The sequence below is a fragment of the Balaenoptera acutorostrata genome, chromosome 9 (assembly GCF_949987535.1).
Source record: "Balaenoptera acutorostrata chromosome 9, mBalAcu1.1, whole genome shotgun sequence".
In the NCBI taxonomy this organism is placed as follows: Eukaryota; Metazoa; Chordata; class Mammalia; order Artiodactyla; family Balaenopteridae; genus Balaenoptera; species Balaenoptera acutorostrata.
Window position 1 is genome coordinate 108,209,747 of NC_080072.1, and position 24,007 is coordinate 108,233,753.

The 24,007-nt window shown below is 45.7% G+C and overlaps 1 protein-coding gene across 1 annotated transcript in view; it reads left to right on the forward strand.

The window, feature by feature from the left end:
* The window catches only part of BARX2 (BARX homeobox 2), a 75,153-nt gene extending 51,396 nt beyond the window's left edge, over positions 1 to 23,757 (forward strand). Inside the window, exons 2-4 of the mRNA XM_007183357.2 lie at positions 4,848 to 5,145; positions 10,112 to 10,196; positions 22,801 to 23,757. Coding sequence (XP_007183419.1) covers positions 4,848 to 5,145; positions 10,112 to 10,196; positions 22,801 to 23,067 — 650 coding nt within the window. The 3' untranslated portion in view covers positions 23,068 to 23,757. The remainder of the gene's footprint in view (positions 1 to 4,847; positions 5,146 to 10,111; positions 10,197 to 22,800) is intronic.
* Positions 23,758 to 24,007: the final 250 nt, after the last annotated feature.

Below are 24,007 nucleotides of genomic sequence, written 5' to 3' on the forward strand. Positions count from 1 at the left end.
ACGTTGCCTTAAATCACTACCAATTCTTCTGAAGTTTTTTGTTTTGTTTTTGTTTTTTAATGAAGGTTTTCATTGGGCTTAAGCTTTATGGAACCAAATGGTATAAATCTCCAAAAGCCATTTTTAAATACCAGCAATTTCTTTCAACCTACCAGAGAATAGGATCATCAAAAGAATCATCTTTCCTTATAGTAATCTATAAGGTCAATGGAAGTCTAATAATTTTTCAGTGGGATTTGCTTTTAAGAGACTAACAAGTTGATTCTAAAATTCAACTGGAAAAAATAATTAATGACAATAGCCAAGAAAATTTTGTAGAAAAAATAAAAAGGGGGAATTTGTTCTGCCAGATAATAAAACTCCCTAAACCCTACAATAATAAAAGTGGAATGGTCCTATCCTAGGACATACATTAGTTCAGTAGAATAGAGTCCAGAAACAGACATATGCATTCATGATGTAACCCAGCTATTTCTAGGGCCCCACATGGCCCAGTATCATAGAATTATACTCAAAGACAACAGAAATCTGATTACAGAAGCCTTGAACAGGAAGATCTTTAGTTTTACTTAAAGGAATATATTCAAGGATTTTACCCAGTACACCCCTAAAATGTTTTTCAGAAATCCTCTCAAAGTAGCCTTCACTCTCCCCAGAGTTGCAGACTCATGGAGGCCTCAAAAAAATCTTCCCCCCTCTCTGATCCACCTGATTTCCTAACTCTTCCCTCCCCGACCCCTCCTCATCCCCCACACCCACTGCCCTCACATAGAGGCACCACACCTATTTATAACCATCCCGACAGAGGGCAGCCCTTGGGAAGGGTGGTTCTTGTCCCAGTTTGGCTGCTTTTCTAGAAAGCAGGAGATTCTCAGACTTCTGGTGACTAAAATTCCCCAGTAGACTCTCAGAATTCTGATAAACAAAAATTCCCAACTTCATTTCTTTGGGAACTTAATGTATCTTAAGGCTGGCATTTTAAGTCATGGGCTAGTCAATAAAGGGTTTGGGGGTTGTTGGCTATCCATTTAGAAAAAATAAAGTGACATGTTTATATTTTACAAAATAAACACTTTGTAACTATGTGTTTCAGTAGATTAGAATACATTATTACTAGATTTGGAACATATGTATGTCTGTATATACACAGGAACAATTATGGAAGTTTACCTCTAAGATTTGGGGTTGAAAACTGGGAGGGGAGACTTCTATTTTATATATTTCTGAATTGTTTTAAAATTCTTTTATAAGAAATTGTGCTACTTTGGTAATAAAAACAAAATAGCAGTATAAGAAGCTTTTAGATACTTTTTAAAAATATATTATAACTTTATTCTTTTTAAAATTAATTAATTAATTAATTAATTATTTTTGGCTGCATTGGGTCTTCGTTGCTGTGCACGGGCTTTCTCTAGTTGTGGTGAGCGGGGGCTACTCTTTGTTGCGGTGCACAGGTTTCTCATTGCAGTGGCTTCTCGTTGTGGAGCATGGGCTCTAGGCACATGGGCTTCAGTAGTTGTGCGCGCAGGCTCAGTAGTTGTGGTTCGCACGCTCTAGAGTGCAGTCTCAGTAGTTGTGGCGCATGGGCTTAGCTGCACCGCGGCATGTGGGATCTTCCTGGACCAGGGCTTGAACCCGTGTCCCCTGCATTGGCAGGTGGATTCCCAACCACTGCGCCACCAGGGAAGACCTAGATACTTTTCTGAAGAAGTAGCATTTCAAAATGTATACAGATCCAAAACTACTGACCCAGGTATCGTGATTTTCTTATTATAAAATATCATTCCCAGATTCTTTCTTTTTTTTTTTTTTTTTCATTAAAAGAATCCACAACAAAAACCCTCAAGTGTTAGCCTTGGCTGGAGAGTCAATGGAAGTCGTGATTTATTGTTTAACAGCTTTGTGGTTTCTACTGGGCCTTACTAGACATGTAGTCAAAGAACAAGAGAAGTTATCTCTTTTAATAACTATGACTGGGGTCCAAAACAGAAGCTTGGAAATGAGTAAGAAGAGAAATGCCAACCCAGAGGAGAGAGAGCTTGCACATAGCACCTGGGTGCTTCTGTGACCTTGGTTGGTTTTAACCCAGGACGAGTGTGAGTGATGTTTGGCTCCGACGCTCACCTTGCCCTTGTAGTGAGTTGTCAGGTCTGGGCTGAGTCCCAAAGGGCAGCCACAGAATCTTCTCTGTTTTCATCAGATATCAAGATGAGCTTGGGATGATGTGCTTTTGTGACATCAGTATATTAGAGTTTGAAAAATTCTTCGAAGTTACCTACTTTTACTCACTTGTACAAATGACAAAACTGAGGCCCAGAGGGATAAAATGATTTCCATAGGTAATGATGGTGACATTTTAAACCCAATACTATGGAACAATGAAAAGGAAGAGCTTTTTCACTTGAACTTTAAGTATCAGCAAACAAAGGATGTTGTAGCCATCAAGCCATCAGCCACTATCTATCTCCACCCCGATGGTGAGCCTTGAGGGAACTCAGGGTGGAGACAAATGGGCTGCCCGGCTGCCCGCTGCCAAGCCCTTGGCCACTGCAGCCGTCCCCAACGCTGCCCCCTGAGGGGACTCAGGATGGGAAGGAATAGGATACTGGCCCCAGATAGCTGAGGTGCACATCAAAGGAATGATTTCGGTGAGCACAGACTCTTCCCATACGTAGAAAAGCGCTAAATTCATTGACTTGAGATGTCTGGTTTTCTTTTTCTTTTCTTTTTTTTTTTTTAAAAATTAATTAATTTATTTATTTTTGGCTGTGTTGGGTCTTCGTTTCTGTGCGAGGGCTTTCTCTAGTTGTGGCAAGCGGGGGCCACTCTTCATCGTGGTGCGCAGGCCTCTCACTGTCACGGCCTCTCTTGTTGCGGAGCACAGGCTCCAGACGCACAGGCTCAGTAGTTGTGGCACACGAGCTTAGTTGCTCCGCGGCATGTGGGAGCTTCCCAGACCAGGGCTTGAACCCGTGTGCCCTGCATTGGCAGGCAGATTCTCAACCACTGCGCCACCAGGGAAGCCCTCTTTTTCTTTTTTCATTTTTATTGGAGTATAGTTGCTTTACAATGTTGTGTTAGTTTCTGCTGTACAGCAAAGTGAATCAGTTATACGTATACATATATCCCCTCTTTTTTGGATTTCCTTCCCATTTAGGTCACCACTGAACACTGAGTAGAGTTCCCTGTGCTGTACAGTAGGTTCTCATTAGTTATCTATTTTATACAAAGTGGTGTATATATGTCAATCCCAATCTCCCAATTCATCCCACCGCCCCCCTCCCCCCCTCGGTATCCATACGTTTGTTCTCTACCTCTGTGTCTCTATTTCTGCTTTGCAAATAAGTTCATCTGTACCATTTTTCTAGATTCCACATATAAGTGATATTATACAATATTTGTTTTTCTCTTTCTGACTTACTTCACACTGTATGACAGTCTCTAGGTCTAGCCATGGTTCTGTTTAATTAATAGTAACCTTTGATGTTCTGACCACCTTGTCTTTGTTGCAAAAACCCCTGTATATCCTAGCTCCCCCCTCACCTCTTCAGAGCAGTCCCCCAGAGCTATCTGAGAGGCTGCCTCCCGGGCTTGAAGTCCTCAGAAAGTCCAAAAATATAAAACATAATTCTCAACTTTTAGGTTGTGCAATTTTTTTCAGTCGAAAAAAGACAGAACAGATTCTTGGACAGAAAAGTCCTCTTGCCTTGAAATTCCTAAAGCAGAAGAGGCACAGAACTAGGGTGGAGGCCACCACACCCCCTACCCCTGCACACCCGTGACAGACATTGCTACTCAACCTCAGCTCGATTTCCTCAGCCAGGCTCTGACCCAGCCTGAGAATCCTCCTTAACACAGTGCCAGAGGCAGCCAGTGTAATGGATCTGAATTTTCACATGAATTAAAATCTTTTTGGCCCCCTCTTCTAAATGATGCATCCGTGTGATTCATGATGTGGTAACAGCCCTGGACTTCAAGCCAGAACCTGGTTTGACTCCTGAGTCTGCTTGTTCCTAGCTCTGTGACACCATCAAGACCCTTAGTCTTTCTGGGGCTGTTTTCTTGTCTCTGAAATGAGGGAGTTGAATTAAATAACCCTTAGGCACCCTTCCGGCTCTGAAAAATGTTACGATTCAAGGTATGTAGACTTCTCGGAAGAATTTATAGTTACAACCATGTATTTTTTTTTTTAATTTTTATTTATTTATTTATTTATTTAATTTTTGGCTGTGTTGGGTCTTCGTTTCTGTGCGAGGGCTTTCTCTAGTTGTGGCAAGTGGGGGCCACTCTTCATCGCGGTGCGCGGGCCTCTCTTGTTGAGGAGCACAGGCTCCAGACGCGCAGGCTCAGTAGTTGTGGCTCATGGGCCTAGTTGCTCTGCGGCATGTGGGATCTTCCCAGACCAGGGCCCGAACCCGTGTCCCCTGCATTGGCAGGCAGACTCCCAACCACTGCGCCACCAGGGAAGCCCACAACCATGTATTTTTATAAGGACCGGAGGTGGTTCTCAAGTACACTGTATGTTACAGATCTGTTTCGGCTTCCTTAAGTATGTGTTTCTAGCTTTATCTGAGTACTTCTTTCCATCTGCTCAGTGCCACTGACCCATATCTCTGAAACCAGAATTTAGGGGTTCAAACGGGAGAGTTGGAGAAAGATTCACTTCAGACCAGACCAGGCTAAGCAAATCTGCGTGTGCCCTGCCCACCCAGCCTTCCCCCATTTATACCTCCTTGTGAACACGAGGCCCTGCTGGACAGATGGGTCTCGGCCCGGGGTCCTCTGAGGGCCTCTGGCCCCCTTCCCCCACTGCTCCTGTGTGACCTGCCTCCCTGCTTGTCTTCCAGGCCCCGCTTCCCTTCGGGCATATCCTCTCCTCTCGGTGATCACCCGACAGCCCACAGTCATCCCCCACCTGGTCCCCGCCACCCCGGGAATCGCCCAGGCTCTGTCCCGCCACCCGGGCGCCGAGGCCACCTCTGCCGAGGCTGCGGCCGAGAACCACGGCAGCAGCGAGTCGGAGACGGAGCAGCCCACGCCCCGGCAGAAGAAGCCCCGCCGAAGCCGCACCATCTTCACCGAGCTGCAGCTCATGGGCCTGGAGAAGAAGTTCCAGAAGCAGAAGTACTTGTCCACCCCAGACAGGTGAGGACACGGGGAGGGGACCGTCTGCCGGGAAGGCCCTTGAGAAGGGGGACTCCTTTGGTTCTTGGTGTGGGACGGAGAGCCACAAGGACTGTTCTAGAGTTTGTGCGGGACAGTATGGCAGGAATCTGTCCATCCCTTGGCTCATGCAGTCTCAGCCTGGGTTTTACAGAAGCCAGCCCACGTGACTTCATCTCAGCCTGGGACCCTGCCTGCTGATGAATTTATACTGCTCACTATATCTCTGTATATTAACTTAACTTCTCCAGTACAACCAGCAAAGTAAAGCTTAGCCAATGCTTACCCAGGCTCTCAGTTGGGAAACAGGTTTGGTGTTTAAAGCCACTTACACTTAGGATCAGATGCAGTGGGACTAGACCCACATTGGGGTCCATGATCTCCTCTGGCTCCCCTCCCCTAACCCCCAACTGGCCCAGTGGGTCGGCCCAGCTCCTGCCTGGACGCGCTGGATTGATGGGACTGTGGAGCTGTCAGATGTCTTGCTGGATTTGACAGATAGCAAGTCAGAAGCATTTGGCTGAGAACTAAGAGGACCTGGATGAGGGTCCCTTCTTTAAACCCTTCTGAGATCCCAATGAGGGCAGCTGTGACCCCTGCTTTACTCATAGGCTTCAATACCTCTCCGCTTTCTTTAATTTAGCATCTTAACAAAAAAATACGCTGCAAGAGTGTGTGTCTTACCTTGTTCCTTCAAACTCAGTCTGGAATGGCTAATGTGTAATCCTATTTATTGGGAGGATTTTGCAGGTACTTTTTCTCTTCTTTTGCTCCCTGCCTTGTCCATATCAGGTTTGACCCTACTCCTATTAAAGAGAAGGGGAGGAAACTCAAATGCATCTCTTAAGCTATTTATTAGCTGTTCGATCAAAACTTAAGTGCGAGAGGAGGCTGCAGCTCGCTGACTGGAAGGGAACTTGCTTACCGACTCAGTTAGCTGAGCGCCCACCGGCTGTGTGCCAGGCACCGTGGCAGGGATTATGGGTCCAGAAAGTAGCAGACAAGAGACCTGCTCTAGAGGAGGCCACGGGGAAGGACGAGGCTGCGGTAATGACATCACGACGCGGGGTGCGGGTGCCGGCACGTTCCCACGGGCTGCAGGAGCGCAGAGGTGTTGCTGAGTATGTTGGCGGGGGCTGGGAAGCCTTCTCGGAGGAGGCAGCTCTTCAGAAGAGCTTTCATCCCGGGAGGGAGAGAGCCCTCCACAGAGGGAGCGACACACAAAAGGCACAGACGGGCTCGCCGGGGCGTGCTGAGGGCCCTGCAGGTGGTCGGGCGTCTCCAGCCTCAGGTGCGGAGGGGGGCGCAGTGGGAGATGAGGCTGCAGAGGCGGGAAGGACCCTGTACGTCTGGCCAAAGATCAGGGACTTTGTCGTGTAGGCCGTGCGTCAGCAGCCGTGAAGAGCCGGAAGCGACATGGCCAGGTTTACTTTTCAAATCCTCACATCGGTGGCACCACAGGTGACTGTTAGGGAAGAGAGGGAGCAGGGAAAGCAGGTGGACAGAGTCCAGGGAGGGTCACTGAAGACCTGAATTAAGGTGGTGACAGTGGGAACAGAGAGGAGAGACTAGATCGGAGAACAGTTCTGAAGCTGGAACAGACAGATGCTGGCGTGAGGGAGAGAGCTGAGAGTTCTGTGATTCCTGGATGGGCCACCAGGTAAGGAGGGACAAGCATTTTCTGAAGCTGGAAGGCTGAGGACAGAGTGGGTTTGGAGGGGAGTGTATTCTGTTTCGGACGTGAGCAGTTTGGGGCACCTTCAGGCAGATAGTGGAGACAGGTCTGTGAATTGGGGATGAATAAATGGGATCTCTAGGTATCGAATGGCTACTCTGGTGCCCCCAGCGTGTAACGGAGAGCCTCGTGTACTTGGCACCCAGGAAGGGTGGGCGCCCCGATTTATGAATCAGCGTGCCTGGGTGACGTTTTAGGCCTATTTTGGAAGTCAGCAGATTTTTTTCGCAGAAACGTTTTGTTCTAAATAAACCTCCTGGGGCTTCCTGATACCTGCCCAGGCACCTCTCAGGTGAGCTGCGCGGGCTTCATCCACTTGCTGGGGGAGGAGAACCCTCTGGTGGGCGTGGAGGCTGCAGCCCGAGCCACCCTGCCAGCTGTTCCTCACCTCATACGTGACCGGGGCCATGAGCACGCCCTCCTCCCACGGTGCACTCCCTCTTCCCCTTTGTTTGTTTCTCCAGTTTCCTGGGTGACCCCATCTAAGTGAATATGCAGGGTAGTGAGAATTTGTAAGGGTGGCAGGTAATGAGAGAAGGCTGATGACAGTGAAGCGTGTTTCTGGAGCCAGAGTGAGTCAGGGGCACATTTTTCCCAAGTGAGCTCACCTCGTTTGCTAATGCGGTGGCAGAGCTGTGAACTTGAACCTTCCGTTCACTGATGCACCTGATGGCCTCAGGTGAACCGGCCGGGAAGGCACAGGGGGAGCCGGCGGAGACCTGGGAGACCTGTGGGATGGCCCCCTGGGCTCTTGATGCTTTAATGAACAGCTGCTTGGGAAGCAAGGCTTCGTTAGTGGGGAGAGTGAGGGCTGCTGGCACTGGGAATTTACTAGCTTCAGTCTGTTAATCACTTTCAATAAATCTGTCACCTTCCAGTAGCCCTTTTACTGGGACAAGCAGATATGTGTGAATGCTGACTGAAGCCAGGAGCTGAAGTTCCTGGAAGGAACACGGTTTTTATTATCGGAGATTGAAACTGGGCTCTCTGGCCACAGCAGGGGGGCTGGGCCGCTGCACCTGGAGTGCCAGGAGCTGCACCTGGAACCTGCACTCCTGTACCCGCTGGTCTTCCTGATGGTGAGATGTCGCTTGTTACTCCTCAGCTAGAGAAGGTTGCAGCTGAGGACTCGCACCCGAGAGTCCCCACGGCCCAGGCTGGCGGCTGTGCAGGCTGCTGTGACACGGTGGCCGTGACATCCACAGCTCGAGCCTCAGATACCCCGGCGCCTCCCAAAGTGGTGGGCCCTGCTCAAGCTGTGCCGGGGGTGCTGCGTGACGAGTCCACGCTGCTCCAGGGACCAGGGTTGGGACCTCGGCGGGGGGGGGCAGCTCGTGTGGGCGCCTTCCAGCCAGAGGTGGTCCTTCCAGTGGGTGCTCAGGTGGACCTGGGGTTGTCATCAGTAAACACAGGTCAGCACTTCCCACAGCCTCAGGGACTGAGCTGGACAGCCTCAGCCTGGTTCCCTTCTCCGTTTCACATGTTCCGCTCGGGTCGTCTGCGGCTCCTTGGGATGCAGCGTCCCCGAAGGCCTGAGCGAGAGCGTCCCTCCGACAGACCTGTCTTGTACAAAAGGACGATGCGTGGAGGGAGCCCCCGTACGGGGGGAGACACACAGACGTCAGCAGACTTGAATCCTACCTCCACTTCTTTCTCTAGGACCACCTAGCAGGGGTCAGCCCAGTTTTTCCGTGCAGGGCCAGAGAGTAGGTATTTGAGGCTTTGTGGGCCGTGCGGTCTGTGTCACAACTACTCAGCTCTGAGGTTGTAGCACGAAAGCAGCCACAGACAATATGTAAATGAATGACTGTGTCTGTGTTCCAATAAAACTTTATTTACAAGAAACAGGTGGTGGACACTCAGCGCCGTGGTCGCTGAGAGATTCTAGTCTCTCTGAGCCTCAGATCTCTCATCTGTAAGATGGGAATAATCGTACCTACTTCACAGCAGGAAGGAATAGACGTGAAAAGAATAAACGAAAGGAATAAAGACGCAGACGTAGAGAATGGACTTGAGGACGCGGGGAGGGGGAACGGTAAGCTGAGACGAAGTGAGAGAGTGGCATGGACATATATACACTACCAAATGTAAAGTAGATAGCTAGTGGGAAGCAGCTGCATAGCACAGGGAGATCAGCTCCGTGCTTTGTGACCACCTAGAGGGGTGGGTTAGGGAGGGTGGGAGGGAGACGCAAGAGGGAGGGTATATGGGGATATGTGTATATGTATAGCTGATTCACTTTGTTATAAAGCAGCAACTAACACACCATTGTAAAGCAGTTATACTCCAATAAAGATGTTAAAAAAATAATAAACGAGATGGTACATGTCAGGGGCTCTGCACACAGCCTGGGACGTGGTGGTGCTCTGGAAACAGGTGCTGTGTTGTTAGAATTAGTTCCAACTGCATACTTCCCCGGGAATGGCTTTGACATTCAGGGCTTTGCAGGAGGCTACAGAGAAATGCAGGACCACGCTCAGCCGTAAAATGGGAAGCAGGAGGTGCTACGGGTGTAACGTTTATTTTGGAAGCTGGCATCATAACAGTTGAGGGCAGCGATGGTGGATGAGTCAATCCATCGAAAGGTATTTGTGAGCCCTTGTTCTGGATTCAGAGTGCGGTCGGCACTTTCGCGACTGTAAAAGCAGCAGTTGAGTTAGGAAGTCAACTCTTGCAGTTCAGTTAGGGAGGCAGAAATAGCTCCTGTGAAGCAATCAGAGCCCAGCGAGAACTCAGAGCCACCTGGGTGACGGGTAACCTGGGTGGAGGAGGCAACCTGCTTGGTGGGAGGGGCAGCAGCGGGCTCACCCCCGGGAGGCGGGGCTTGAGCTGGGTCTGAGTGATGAGCGGGATTCTGATAAGGAAAACACGGCTTCACCTTTTCTCCCCCGTTTGGATTTTGGAGCAGAGCCTTCCTTTTGTACAGGATCAGAGTCAAGAGCCTATCGGGTCAGGAAGAGGACTTTGCAGTGAAGGCTCAGACATTCTTTTCAATTCCAATGTAGACAGTCCTTGGGCTTGGGCATCTGTTTCTTAGCTTCGCAGAGTTTCCTCCATAGGATTCTTGGAAGGAAAGCAAAGCTCTCTGGGGAGGAGTCGGTTTCATGGGGAGGTCCACGCGTTGGCAGCAGTGCCCAGAGGTAGCCAGCAGGACCCCACCTTTGCTGCCCTTTCCCCCTTCCTCATCCTTCCTCTGTCTCTCGTGCCTTGTAGGTTGGACTTGGCCCAGTCTCTGGGACTCACTCAACTGCAGGTGAAGACTTGGTACCAGAACCGCAGGATGAAATGGAAGAAAATGGTAAGAAAGAGAGTAGGTCTTAACCATGGGCCCATCATGACACGAAAAATTCTTCTTACAGGGCTGGTACGAAGGCAGGAAGGACCATTTGGCAGTTTGAGCTCCGGAGATTGGAAGGCCTTTTAAGATGCTGGCTAGGAGGAAGGCTGTTTGAATTAATAGGATAAGCTATTCTTTCTGACCTGGATTTCCTGACCAGAAGGATATTCTTTTTCACAGTTTCATTAGAAATAAAATAAAAAGAAAGCCCCCAAGCTTCTCAGTTGCGGGTTTTAACCCCACCTGCTAGACTTTTCAAAGAACTTCCTTCCGCCTCCCACCAATAGCTCAGAATAGAAGCCAGTCCTCTTTGTCTAGAGGATATACAGGGTACATCTGCTCTTGTAGCTGTGTGTCCCCCTAATGCAGTGATTCTCAGCTCTAGTGGGCGGGGTCAGAGTAACCTGGGTGGCAGGTACAAATGCAGAACTCGAGGCCCCTCCCAGGATTCTGCTTCCCTGTCCTGTTCCCAGGACGGGGGGTGTTAACCAGCACCCAGGAGCCTCTGACACACATGGCATAGTGACTCTGGCTTCCCTAATGCTGCCCTTGTGCCCAGCTCATGAGCTGTTCCATATTTGGTTTTTAAATGAACTTACTAGTATCAACATCTCTTTCAAAAAAGAATAAACATCTCTACATTCTGAGGAACTCCATTTCATAATGGTTTACCACCCCTGTTTTTTGGAAAAAGCACAGTTAAATCCAAAGTAGTTGGGTTTCACTTCCAGTCTTGTAAACCCCAAGGGTCAAGGTCAAAGCCCAGAGAAAAGAGGAGGGTTGGCATGAGGGTGGGAAGAAGCCTTGCTCTGATTCTTCAGAGACCATATGCACCGTGGCCTCTGACCCAGGCCTTTGCATATCCTCGCTGGATCCCACTGGCCCCCTCTCCTCTCAGGAGCTCAGGCCTGCCTGCATGACGTTCTAATTTGCTAAGCCATCTGGTCACAGCCATGTTTCCTGGTGTCTCAAGGGCTGGAATATGAATTTTTTTCACAATTACCAAATAACTAAGGTCCCCCTGCCACCTAGTTTTCAGAAGAAAAAAAAAGGTAGGTTAAAAAAAAGTAGGTAATAGATTTTGAGTTTTCTCAATTTTGTTTCTGTCCAATATTTTTTTTCTGAAAACTTTAGTTCTTGCTATTGCCTGCTAACAAAGAGAAGACTAAATAAATAAATTGCAAATGAATATTAATGGAAATGGGAAGAAAGCCACCAAGGCAGCATTTATTATATCCCTAGAAAAAAAATTCCTGGGCAAATTTCATCATTTCCTCTGGGGGGACCTGCCCCCGAGGGGGAAGGATTTTCAGATGGAGGCGGCCTGGCCCATAAATGCTCTCCCAGTGAGGCGGCAATGCCAGACACATATACAAACACACATATATTGCATGCATCAACAGATAGATACGTATTCAGTGTCTCTTGTGAACCACGCCTCGTCCTAGGCACTACAGGAAGTCATGGAACAAAATAGAGCCCTGTCTTCGTGGAATTTATGATCCAGTTGAAGAAGCAAGGTCCAGGAAGCAGCCAAGGAGCACACTGTAATTAAGTGCTGGTTGTTTATTTATAGATTTCGAACCCCATAAGAGTCCAGAGGAGAGGTATTGGGACAGGGTGCAGGGAGAAGGTGAAATTGAAGGATAAATAAGATTCAGTTAAATATACTGTTGCTCCCCAACTTCTAGAATGCTAAGACACCCATGACACCTTTCGGGGGATTGATCTCTCAGGGAACCAGACTTGGGAGCTGGAAACACTGGGCCGTGTTCCCAGGCGTGCCCCTCCCTGGCTGGTTTCGGGCAAGTCTCTTCACTGCCTTCTGTGCAAGTTCCACCACCCACCTCCTTCCCTGTCCATCATTATCATCGAAATCAACGTCTCCTGAGCGGCAGAGGCATTGTTCAGGTTGGTTATCAGCGATCTTTTCACGCGTCAGACGGTGAACGAACTGACAGCCTGCCAGCTGCGCCAGCACCGCCCGGTGCCTGTGGGGCACACGTGTGCCTCTGCCTCTGACGTCACCTGTTTTCCACCGGCCACTGCGCGTGGGCCGGGTGTCGATGGCTATCGATGTCGCATGAAACAAAATGGAAGTAACTTCGCAGATTTAACCTCAGAGAGCATTCCACAGGCCAGCCGGATTCAGGCCCCTTTGGGACACAAGACGCCATTTCATTTCATCTCGTGAGCACTTACTTTCACCAGGCAGTGGAGATGCGACCATTAGGACACCAACCCATCCATTAAAAAATAAAATTCAAAGAAGGTACTCAGTCACGTGGGGGAGACAGACCTGTAAGCCGCTCATTATTCAGAGTGATCAGGGCAACAGTGGAAGGATTTACAGGGTTCAGAATCAGTAGAGAAGGGAGGGCTTCCCGGAAGAGGTGCCATCTAAATTGGGTTTAGCGGATGAATAGACACGTGCCAGGTGAAAGTGGGAAGGGTGTCACAGGAGTACGTGGGGCGCAGGAAGGACCTCAGAACGGCTGGAGTGAAGATGAGAGCCAAGTGGCTCGGGTGCGGGTCACGTTCTTACTCCTCCAGGACAGCAAGGCATTGTTGGGATCCTGATTGCTTCGTAGCTTCTCCTGGTAAAACTCTTTCAAGGCTGTCTCTGCAGGGACTGGGGAAGAAAAGGATAATTGAGTAAGAAAGATGTCTCAAGGCAAGTAACCTCATCGGAACTGGAAAAAGATTAGCACTTGCTTCTCAGAGTTATTTGCACTCTGCCAAGGACAGCGCTGCCAGAACCAAGATAGCATCTCTGACTAGTTTTTACCAGTCAACATGTGTGACCTGTAGCGGGTTAGGAAAATGTGACCTTGCACATTCGGTGGGATGCTCACCGTCCATCCCGTTTCTGCTTGGCTTTGGTTCCGGTAGGGTCCACTGGGCTCTGCCGCGGACCGGAAGTACCTCATCATTCAGTGGTATTTTTCAGCTCCAAAGTACAGTTCTGTTCCGTGAGAGGGTCCAGATGGGCGGCACCTTCCTCTCCTAGTCACGGAACGGGGTGGGCCACATACCACGTGCATCGTGACCTTTCTCACCGAAAGTCTCCAGCTAGTCAACAGCTCCGGGAAACTGCTACCAGTTGCTACCCATGTCATCATGGGCAGGTGACTTAACCTCTGCGTGCCTGTTTCTTCATCATTAAATGCCTAACGTCCACCTTATAGGGATGCGGATGAGGCAACTGAGCCAATCCCTGTAGGACTCGGAACAGTGCCTACCCCATAGGATACAGCCAAGAAATGTTAGCTGTTATTCTTGTTCTTCTTATTTTTTTAGAAGTATTTACCTATCCACAAAATTCATGTCTCCAGAAAATGTAAAGTTTTGGAGGCCAGGAGAGATAACACGAAAATGAATTCTGTAGGCTGCCGGGACTCTGGTTAAGACAGTCCTGGGCGTTGGGGAAATATTGTCAGTTACATGGCTCTTACCGTTCCACAGAGCTGCAGATAAAGATAGAGAAAAAGGGGCAAAAAAAGCACTGGGTTAATGAGTCCATGGCCTAGGATCTGCTGGGAGATCGGGTAAGTGCAGATAAATATTGGAGTCAGAAATATCAGCTGCAGGGACTTCCCTGGTGGTCCAGTGGTAAAGAATCTGCCTTACAATGCAGGGGACATGGGTTTGATCCCTGGTCAGGGAACTAAGATCCCACATGCTGCAGGGCAACTAAGCCCTCGTGCCACAACTACTGAGCTCGTGCGCCTCAGCTAGAGTCCACTTGCTGCAAACTACAGAGCCCACGTGCCCTGGAGCCTGTGCGCCACGACTAGAGAAGAGAAAACCTGTACGCCATGACTAGAGAAGCCCGCGCACCACAATGAAATATCCCGCATGCCTCAACGAAGATGCCGCGTGCCGCAACTAAGACCCAATGCAGCCAAAAAGTAAATAAATAATAATAATAAAAAGAAATATCAGCTTCACATTGTACATATTCCTTGCACATTACATACATGCAATGAAATACTGATAAGCGTGTTAGGTTCAGGGGACGTCTGTGGCGGTCCAGTGGTTAGGACTCCATGCTTCCACTGCAGGGGGCATGGGTTCAATCCCTGGTCGGGGAACTAAGATCCCACATGTCATGTGGCACGGCCAAAAAATTTTAAAAAAAAAGAGTGTTAGATTCAAATGATCAGGGTTTTGTGTTCATATCCCAGCTCTGCCTTAGGTTGCTTTTCCACCATGACAAACCACTCTGTCTGCTCAGTTTCCTGCCTGAAAAATGGGAGAGGTAGAAGGTTCCTCTCTGTCATCCAGGCTCTCCAATCAAAGTGCCTGTCCCCCAGCCACCTGTGCCCATCTGGAAGGACGGAGAGGCCTGGTCCTGACATCCTCAGCAGGAGGACATGGAAGAATCTGGTTTTAGAGTTCGAAGGAGGGCTGCCAGTGGGCCTGGCTAATAAAAGTAGATCGTGTGCTAGGTGTTTTTCCCAGAGGTGTGTGACCTCACCAGCAAGGGGTTGTCTGGCCTCTCTGGACCAAGGGGACTAAAGGGGCTCTGGGGATGCCTGGGGAGGAGGGGTCCTGGGAGAAGGGCCGCAGGGTGCATGTGAGTGTGTAGCTGCTGGTGTGGGGTGGTGTGAGATCATTGCGTGTCTCAGATGTGCTCGGAGGCAGGGGCCAGAGGTCAAGTGTGGAAAGCAGCCAAGAGGGTAGTTATCTCCTAATTATTGCTTGTGCTGGAATGTTTTATTCCATTTAGAAAATGGTCTGATTGTTTTGATTTTTTTTCCTGCTGTAGGAAAACAGCCAGGTGGGGTCTAGCCAAGCTGTATAGGTGGTGTTCTCTAATTGCTGGGCTGGACTTTCTTTTGCCAATTAGGCGGCTTCCTTAGACCTGCCCTTTTATAACTTGATTACTACATGGAGCAACTCAATTGTGTATAACCTCCTTCATACCCAGTGGAGCTGCTTTCAACATGTCAATTTCATCTTGGCACATTTGGGCGCTTTCAACAGCCTGTGCTCAGACTGAAATCAAAATCAGATACTGACTTACATGAAAAGGAATGTAGGGACGTCTTCTGCCCAGAGATTGATTCTGTCAGCATCTATATCTTGTTAGAAGTCCCCTTCACATCTCTCTGTTAGCTGTTTGGGTGGAAAGTACAGTGGTTGAGCAGATGCCCAGCTAAAAGGAGGCTTTTATTGAGAACTTACGATTTTCCTCATACCATATACAAAAGTTAACTCAAAATGAATCATAAACCTCAATGTAAACAATAAACCATAAAACTGTTAGAAGAAAATGTTTACTCTTTGAGTAAATGTTTATGACCTTGGGTTAGGCAAAACCTTCTTAGACATGACACCAAAAGCACAAGCAACAATAACAACAACAAAACTGTACTTCATCAAAATTAAAAACTTTTGTGCTGTAAAGGGTATCATCAGGAAAGTGAAAAAGGAACACAGAACGGGAGAACATCTTTGCAAATCTTCTATCTGATAAGGGACTTTCATACAAAGTATATAGAGAACACATAACTCAGTAATTAAAAAAGACAACCACATTCTTAAATGGGCAAAGGATTTGAATAGATATATCTCCAAGGAGGATATACAACTGGCCCATAAGCACATGAAAAAAATGCTCAGCTTCATTAGTTGTCGGTGATGTACAAATTAAAAACGCAGTACAACGTCACACCCACTAGGATGGCTAGAATCAAAAAGACATAGTAACAAGTGTTGGCGAGGATGAGGAGAACTGGAGCCCTCATATACTGCTGACTGGAATGGAACATGGGGCAGCTGCTTTGGAAGAGTCTGGAAATTCCTCCAAAGGTTAAACATGGAGTTACCGTTTGACCCAGAAATTCCACTTCTGGTCATATACTCAAAAGAAGTGAAAGCAGGGACGGAAACAGGTATCTGTACACCCGCGTTCACGGCAGACATTACTCACAATATTCAAAAGGTAGAAGCAATCCAAGTGGCCATCAACTGATGAATGGATAAGCAGATTGTGGTATATCCATACAATGGATATTATTTGGCCAAAAAAAGGAATGAAATACTGATACATGCCACAGCATGGATGAACCTTGGAAACATAAGTCAAAGAAGCCAGTCACAGAGGACGACACATTGTATGTTTCCCTTCATATGAAATGTCCAGGACAGGCAAATCTGTAAAAACAGAAAGCAGATTAATGGTAGCCTAGGGTTGGGGGGCAGGGGAGAAATGGGGAGTGGCCGCTAACGGGTATGGGCTTTCTTTCTGGGGGTGATGAAAATGTTCTAAAATTGGATTCTGATGAGAGCTGCACAATTCTGTGACTATACAGAAAATCACTAAGTTGTGCACTATAAATGAATGAAATGTGTGGTATGTGAATTAGATCTCAATAAAGCTTTTTTTAAAAAAAGAATTTATGGTTTATCAAGTTACTACATTCATTCTTACAATTCAGCACCCGGAGGTCTTCTGCTGCTCTTAGAGGAAAGAGATATAGTCAGTAAATATTTAACAACTGCATAGAAAGTTAGTTGGAAGTTAGATGCTTGGAGCACAAAGCAAGGAACAGATGCAGGATTTACCTTCAAAGAGCTTCTGTTCAAATGAGGAAGCTAAGGTCCACCACAGCAACAGTCAGCTCTACCCACCACCAGAGCCTCCCATCAAGCCTCTTAGATAGCCTCAACCACCAGAGGACAGACAGCAGAAGCAAGAAAAACTACAATCCTGCAGCCTGTGGACCAAAACCCACAGTTACAGAAAGATAGACAAGATGAAAAGGCAGAGGGCTATATATCAGATGAAGGAACAAGAAAAAACCCCAGAAAAACAACTAAATGAAGTGGAGATAGGCAACCTTCCAGAAAAAGAATTCAGAATAATGATAGTGAAGATGATCCAAGACCTCGGAATAAGAATGGAGGCAAAGATTGAGAAGATGCAAGAAATGATTAACAAAGACCTAGAAGAATTAAAGAACAAACAAACAGAGATGACCAATACAATAACTGAAATGAAAACTACACTAGAAGGAATTAATAGCAGAATAACTGAGGCAGAAGAACGGATAAGTGACCTGGAAGACAGAATGGTGGAATTCACTGCTGCGGAACAGACTAAAGAAAAAAGAATGAGAAGAAATGAAGACAGCCTAAGAGACCTCTGGGACAACATTAAACGCAACAACATTCACATTATAGGGGTCCCAGAAGGAGAAGAGAGAGAGAAAGGACCAGAGAAAATATTTGAAGAGATTATAGTCGAAAACTTCCCTAACATGGGAAAGGAAATAGCCACCCAAGTCCAGGAAGCGCAGAGAGTCCCATACAGGATAAACCCAAGAAGAAACACACCGAGACACATAGTAATCAAAATGGCAAAAATTAAAGACAAAGAAAAATTATTGAAAGCAGCAAGGGAAAAACGACAAATAACATACAAGGGAACTCCCATAAGGTTAACAGCTGATTTCTCAGCAGAAACTCTACAAGCCAGAAGGGAGTGGCATGATATACTTAAAGTGATGAAAGGGAAGAACCTACAACCAAGATTACTCTACCCGGCAAGGATCTCATTTAGATTTGATGGAGAAATCAAAAGCTTTACAGACAAGACAAAGCTAAGAGAATTCAGCACCACCAAACCAGCTCTACAACAAATGCTAAAGGAACTTCTCTAAGTGGGAAACACAAGAGAAGAAAAGGACCTACAAAAACAAACCCAAAACAATTAAGAAAATGGTCATAGGAACATACATATCGATAATTACCTTAAACGTGAATGGATTAAATGCTCCAACCAAAAGACACAGGCTTGCTGAATGGATACAAAAACAAGACCCATATATATGCTGTCTACAAGAGACCCACTTTAGACCTAGGGACACATACAGACTGAAAGTGAGGGGATGGAAAAAGATATTCCATGCAAATGGAAATCAAAAGAAAGCTGGAGTAGCTATACTCATATCAGATAAAATAAGACTTTAAAGTAAAGAATGTTACAAGAGACAAAGAAGGACACTATATGATAATCAAGGGATCAATCCAAGAAGAAGATATAACAATTATAAATATATATGCACCCAACATAGGAGCACCTCAATACATAAGGCAACTGCTAACAGCCATAAAAGAGGAAATTGACAGTAACACAATAATAGTGGGGGACTTTAACACCTCACTTACACCAATGGACAGATCATCCAAAATGAAAATAAATAAGGAAACAGAAGCTTTAAATGGCACAATAGACCAGATAGATTTAATTGATATTTATAGGACATTCCATCCAAAAACAGCAGATTACACGTTCTTCTCAAGTGCGCACAGAACATTCTCCAGGATAGATCATATCTTGGGTCACAAATCAAGCCTCAGTAAATTTAAGAAAATTGAAATCATATCAAGCATCTTTTCTGACCACAATGCTATGAGATTAGAAATGAATTACAGGGAAAAAAACGTAAAAAAGACAAACACATGGAGGCTAAACAATACGTTACTAAATAACCAAGAGATCACTGAAGAAATCAAAGAGGAAATCAAAAAATACCTAGAGACAAATGACAATGAAAACACGACGACCCAAAACCTATGGGATGCAGCAAAAGCAGTTCTAAGAGGGAAGTTTATAGCTATACAAGCCTACCTAAAGAAACAAGAAAAATCTCAAGTAAACAATCTAACCTTACACCTAAAGAAACTAGAGAAAGAAGAACAAACAAAACCCAAAGTTAGCAGAAGGAAAGAAATCATAAAGATCAGAGCAGAAATAAATGAAATAGAAACAAAGAAAACAATAGCAAAGATCAATAAAACTAAAAGCTGGTTCTTTGAGAAGATAAACAAAATTGATAAGCCATTAGCCAGACTCATCAAGAAAAAGAGGGAGAGGACTCAACTCAATAAAATCAGAAATGAAAAAGGAGAAGTTACAACAGACACTGCAGAAATACAAAGCATCCTAAGAGACTACTACAAGCAACTTTATGCCAATAAAATGGACAACCTGGAAGAAATGGACAAATTCTTAGAAAGGTATAACCTTCCAAGACTAAACCAGGAAGAAACAGAAAATATGAACAGACCAATCACAAGCAATGAAATTGAAACTGTGATTAAAAATCTTCCAACAAACAAAAGTCCAGGACCAGATGGCTTCACAGGTGAATTCTATCAAACATTTAGAGAAGAGCTAACACCTATCCTTCTCAAACTCTTCCAAAAAATTTCAGAGGAAGGAACACTCCCAAACTCATTCTATGAGGCCACCATCACCCTGATACCAAAACCAGACAAAGACACTACAAAGAAAGAAAATTACAGACCAATATCACTGATGAATATAGATGCAAAAATCCTCAACAAAATACTAGCAAACAGAATCCAACAACACATTAAAAGGATCATACACCACGATCAAGTGGGATTTATCCCAGGGATGCAAGGATTCTTCAATATACGCAAATCAATCAATGTGATACACCATATTAACAAATTGAAGAAGAAAAACCATATGATCATCTCAATAGATGCAGAAAAAGCTTTTGACAAAATTCAACACCCATTTATGATAAAAACTCTCCAGAAAGTGGGCATAGAGGGAACCTACCTCCACATAATAAAGGCCATATATGACAAACCCACAGCAAACATCATTCTCAATGGTGAAAAACTGAAAGCATTTCCTCTAAGATCAGGAACGAGACAAGGATGTCCATTCTCACCACTATTATTCAACATAGTTCTGGACGTCCTAGCCACAGCAATCAGAGAAGAAAAAGAAATAAAAGGAATACAAATTGGAAAAGAAGAAGTAAAACTGTCACTGTTTGCAGATGACATGATATTATACATAGAGAATCCTAAAACTGCCACCAGAAAACTGCTAGAGCTAATTAATGAATATGGTAAAGTTGCAGGATACAAAATTAATGCCCAGAAATCTCTTGCATTCCTATACACTAATGATGAAAAATCTGAAAGAGAAATTATGGAAACACTCCCATTTACCATTGCAACAAAAAAAAATAAAATACCTAGGAATAAACCTACCTAGGGAGACAAAAGACCTGTATGCAGAAAACTATAAGACACTGATGAAAGAAATTAAAGAGGATACCAACAGATGGAGAGATATACCATGTTCTTGGATTGGAAGAATCAACATGGTGAAAACGACTCTACTACCCAAAGCAATCTACAGAGTCGATGCAATCCCTATCAAATTACCAATGGCATTTTTTACAGAACTAGAACAAATCATCTTAAAATTTGTATGGAGACACAAAAGACCCCGAATAGCCAAAGCAGTCTTGAGGGAAAAAAACGGAGCTGGAGGAATCAGACTCCCTGACTTCAGACTATACTACAAAGCTACAGTAATCAAGACAATATGGTACTGGCACAAAAACAGAAACATAGATCAATGGAACAAGATAGAAAGCCCAGAGATAAACCCACGCACCTATGGTCAACTAATCTATGACAAAGGAGGCAAAGATATACAATGGAGACAAATGAGGAAGGTAAGATTACAAAAGGTGTGTAAGTAGCGAAAATATATCCCACTCCTGATTATCTGTGCTAATCCAGGTCCTCCTGAAGCCCTTCTCACAAGCTGCCCAGGTCAATGGCTACACCAGCCAGAGTTCAGAGCCAGTGGAAGAAGGAGTGTCTGTTATATCCCAAAGTAATAAAAATATTTTAAAAATTATCCCTGCCTACCTCATGGGACTCTTATGTAAGTCACGAATTGGGATAATAAATGTGCAAGTCATCTGCAATCAGTCAAGACCATTGGGTTATCATTATTTTGCTTACTTTATATCTTTCTTCAATCCTATGGAAAGGCCTGTGGAGAAAGGTTAGTTCATTCGATGACAGTCGTTGAACGCCTGCTGTGTGCAGGGACTGGGTGGGAGGGACAGGCAAGTAAACATGCAGTGACAGGCGTATCTGAAAAGTGCTCTGATAGGATGCTCATAGGGCATTTAACTTAGATTTGGGAGGTCCGGTCAGGCTCCCAGGAGAGGCACTGTCTCAGCGGAGTCACCCAGGCAAGGAGGGTGGGAGGCAGATTCTGGAACACTCAGGAACACTTCTGGCCCTTACCCTACATTATCTGTTGGTTCCCCTCACCATTGCCCTGTGCAGGAAAGTATGCTTATCCCCATTTTACAGATTAGGAGACTGAGGCTCAGAGTCTTTAAAGGACTCTCCCAGAGAGAAAGTGGATAAGGCGCACAGTTAGAATTTAATCTAGTTATTCCACTTTCAAAGCTAGAACACTCTCTTCTGTGCGCTACTGCCTCTTTGAACACTACAAAACCATGTTTCATGACGTCTTTTTTTTCTGATTTCAGAAATACTTATACATGATCATCATTGAAAAATTAGAAAGTATAGAAAAAAACAGAATGAAAAAATTTTAAATTATCCATGATCCTGAGACTACAAACAGGGTGGTGTGCAGTTGTCTAGCCACCAAATTAAATTATGCTGGTTTAGAACCCGTTTTTCACAAAAATATATTAATAATATTTCCCATGTTGTTATACATTCTCCTATATAATGACTGTAATGGTTTTCAAGTGTTCTCTCTTTGCCATATACTATAATTACGTATTCAATCATATGGTGGAAGCCTTAGAGTATGGTTTTTTTGCTGTTATAACCGATTTTTGCTATTATAACCAATTTTGTGACGAACATTTTTGCACATCAATCATTGTCCCAATCTTTGATGACTTTCTTAGGCTAAATTGTTAGAAATGGAATCTCTGTGTCAAAGGGTATGCATATTTTCAGACTTTTGATTTGCAGTCTCAGATTGTCTTTTGCAAAAGCTGTACCAATTACACTTTTACACTGGCATATGAGTGTTTATTTTCTTGTTTGCTACAAATATTGTCTTTTCCTTATAACTTGTCAACTTGTTATCACATTCATATTTTAATTTTCATTTCCTTCCCTGTTGTTGAAGTTGGATTTTTTCATATGCTTATGATCATTGTATTTAATACCAATAGAAGTGATATTGACTAAAAGTGCATTGAGTCTTTCATGAATGAAGCTGTCTTTGTAGACTGCAGGTGACCCGTGGAGAATACTTTTGGCCAAAACTTGTGACTTCACTGCTGGGAAGGAATGGTTTAGAGGCCTCGGGAGTGGGAAAGTGGAGGGAAGGAGTTATTTCTTAGGTTTTTTTTTTTTTTTTTAAATTTTTAAATTTTTGGCTGTGTTGGGTCTTCGTTGCTGCACACAGGCTTTCTCTAGTTGCGGCGAGCGGGGGCTACTCTTCGTTGCAGTGCGCAGGCTTCTCATTGCAGTGGCTTCTCTCATTGTGGAGCACGGGCTCTAGGTGCGTGGGCTTCAGTAGTTGTGGCTCACGGGCTCTAGAGCGCAGGCTCAGTAGTTGTGGCACATGAGCTTAGTTGCTCTGCGGCATGTGGGACCTTCCCGGACCAGGGCTCGAACCCGTGTCCCCTGCATTGGCAGACGGATTCTCAACCACTGTGCCACCGGAGAAGCCCTATTTCTTAGGTTTGATGACTGTTTTTCTCCCACGTAGGTTCTTAAAGGCGGACAGGAAGCGCCCACAAAACCCAAAGGTCGTCCCAAGAAGAACTCCATCCCCACGTCAGAAGAGATCGAAGCTGAAGAGAAGTTGAACAGCCAGGCCCAGAGCAAGGAGCGCTGGGAGCCCTCCCAGGGCCGGGAGGGGCTCTGTGACACGCAGGAACCAAAAGGGCACGGTGTCCCTGTAGAGGTGGCTGAGCCCCTAGGCCAGCCCCAGGAGTTGCCAGCAGCTTCCTCGGAACCCCCGCCATCAAGCTAAAATAAAACTCTTGCGGGGAGCGGGAAGGGGGAGACTGGGGGAGAATGCAGGGAGACCCAGGAGAGGAAAGCTTCCGACAGCCGGTAACTTGGGGGGGGAGAAGACCGCCGCCGGCTCCCTCCCTCCTGCCCACAGGTCTCACCTGGAGACTTTGAGGAAGACTTGCTGGCTTTGGCCTGCTCTTCCTGAAAGGCTGCTTTAGCCACGGATGCCCTTGACTAAGGGACACAGTGCCTTGGAACTGCCGACCCCAGCTGGGGTGCTGCCGTGGGGCTGTCCGGGTCCAAGCCCCCCGGTGTTGCAGAGGATGCTCTGGCCAGCCTCTGGACAGCCAGCCGTCAAAGCAGAGCGAGACGGAGGAGTGGGCAGCGTGCCCAGGTTCCTTGCTGCCTCAGCACTTATTTCTGTAGTTTTAAAAGAGAATTTAATGGTTTTGGTTGGTTTTTTTTTTTGGCAGGGGGGTTGGTGAGGGTGGGCAAATAAGAGTTGGGGGAAGGGAGTTCTGAGTTAATAGAATAAAGTTTGTTTGAAGACACGTGTGCCTTTGTATCCATTGTAAGGTGGTCAGGTGACCCAAGAACTGATAAACCTTGTTTTTCTTGCTTCATTAAGTTTCCATCCCTGAAGCTGTAATGCAGATATGTTAAGATAACTTTTATTTTTTAATTAAAAATAAATCTTTCAAAAAAGGATTGGGTGTATTCTTTCTTCTGGGGAGTATATTTAGCCCTTTTTTTTTTAAATCTATTTTTTAATTGAAGTATAGTTGATTTACAGTGTTGTGTTAATTTCTGCTGTATAGCAAAGTAACTCAGTTATACATATATATACATTCTTTTTCATATTCTTTTCCGTTATGGTTTATCACAGGATATTGAATCAGATGAATGGATAAAGAAGATATGGTACATATATACAATGGAGTACTACTTAGCCCTTC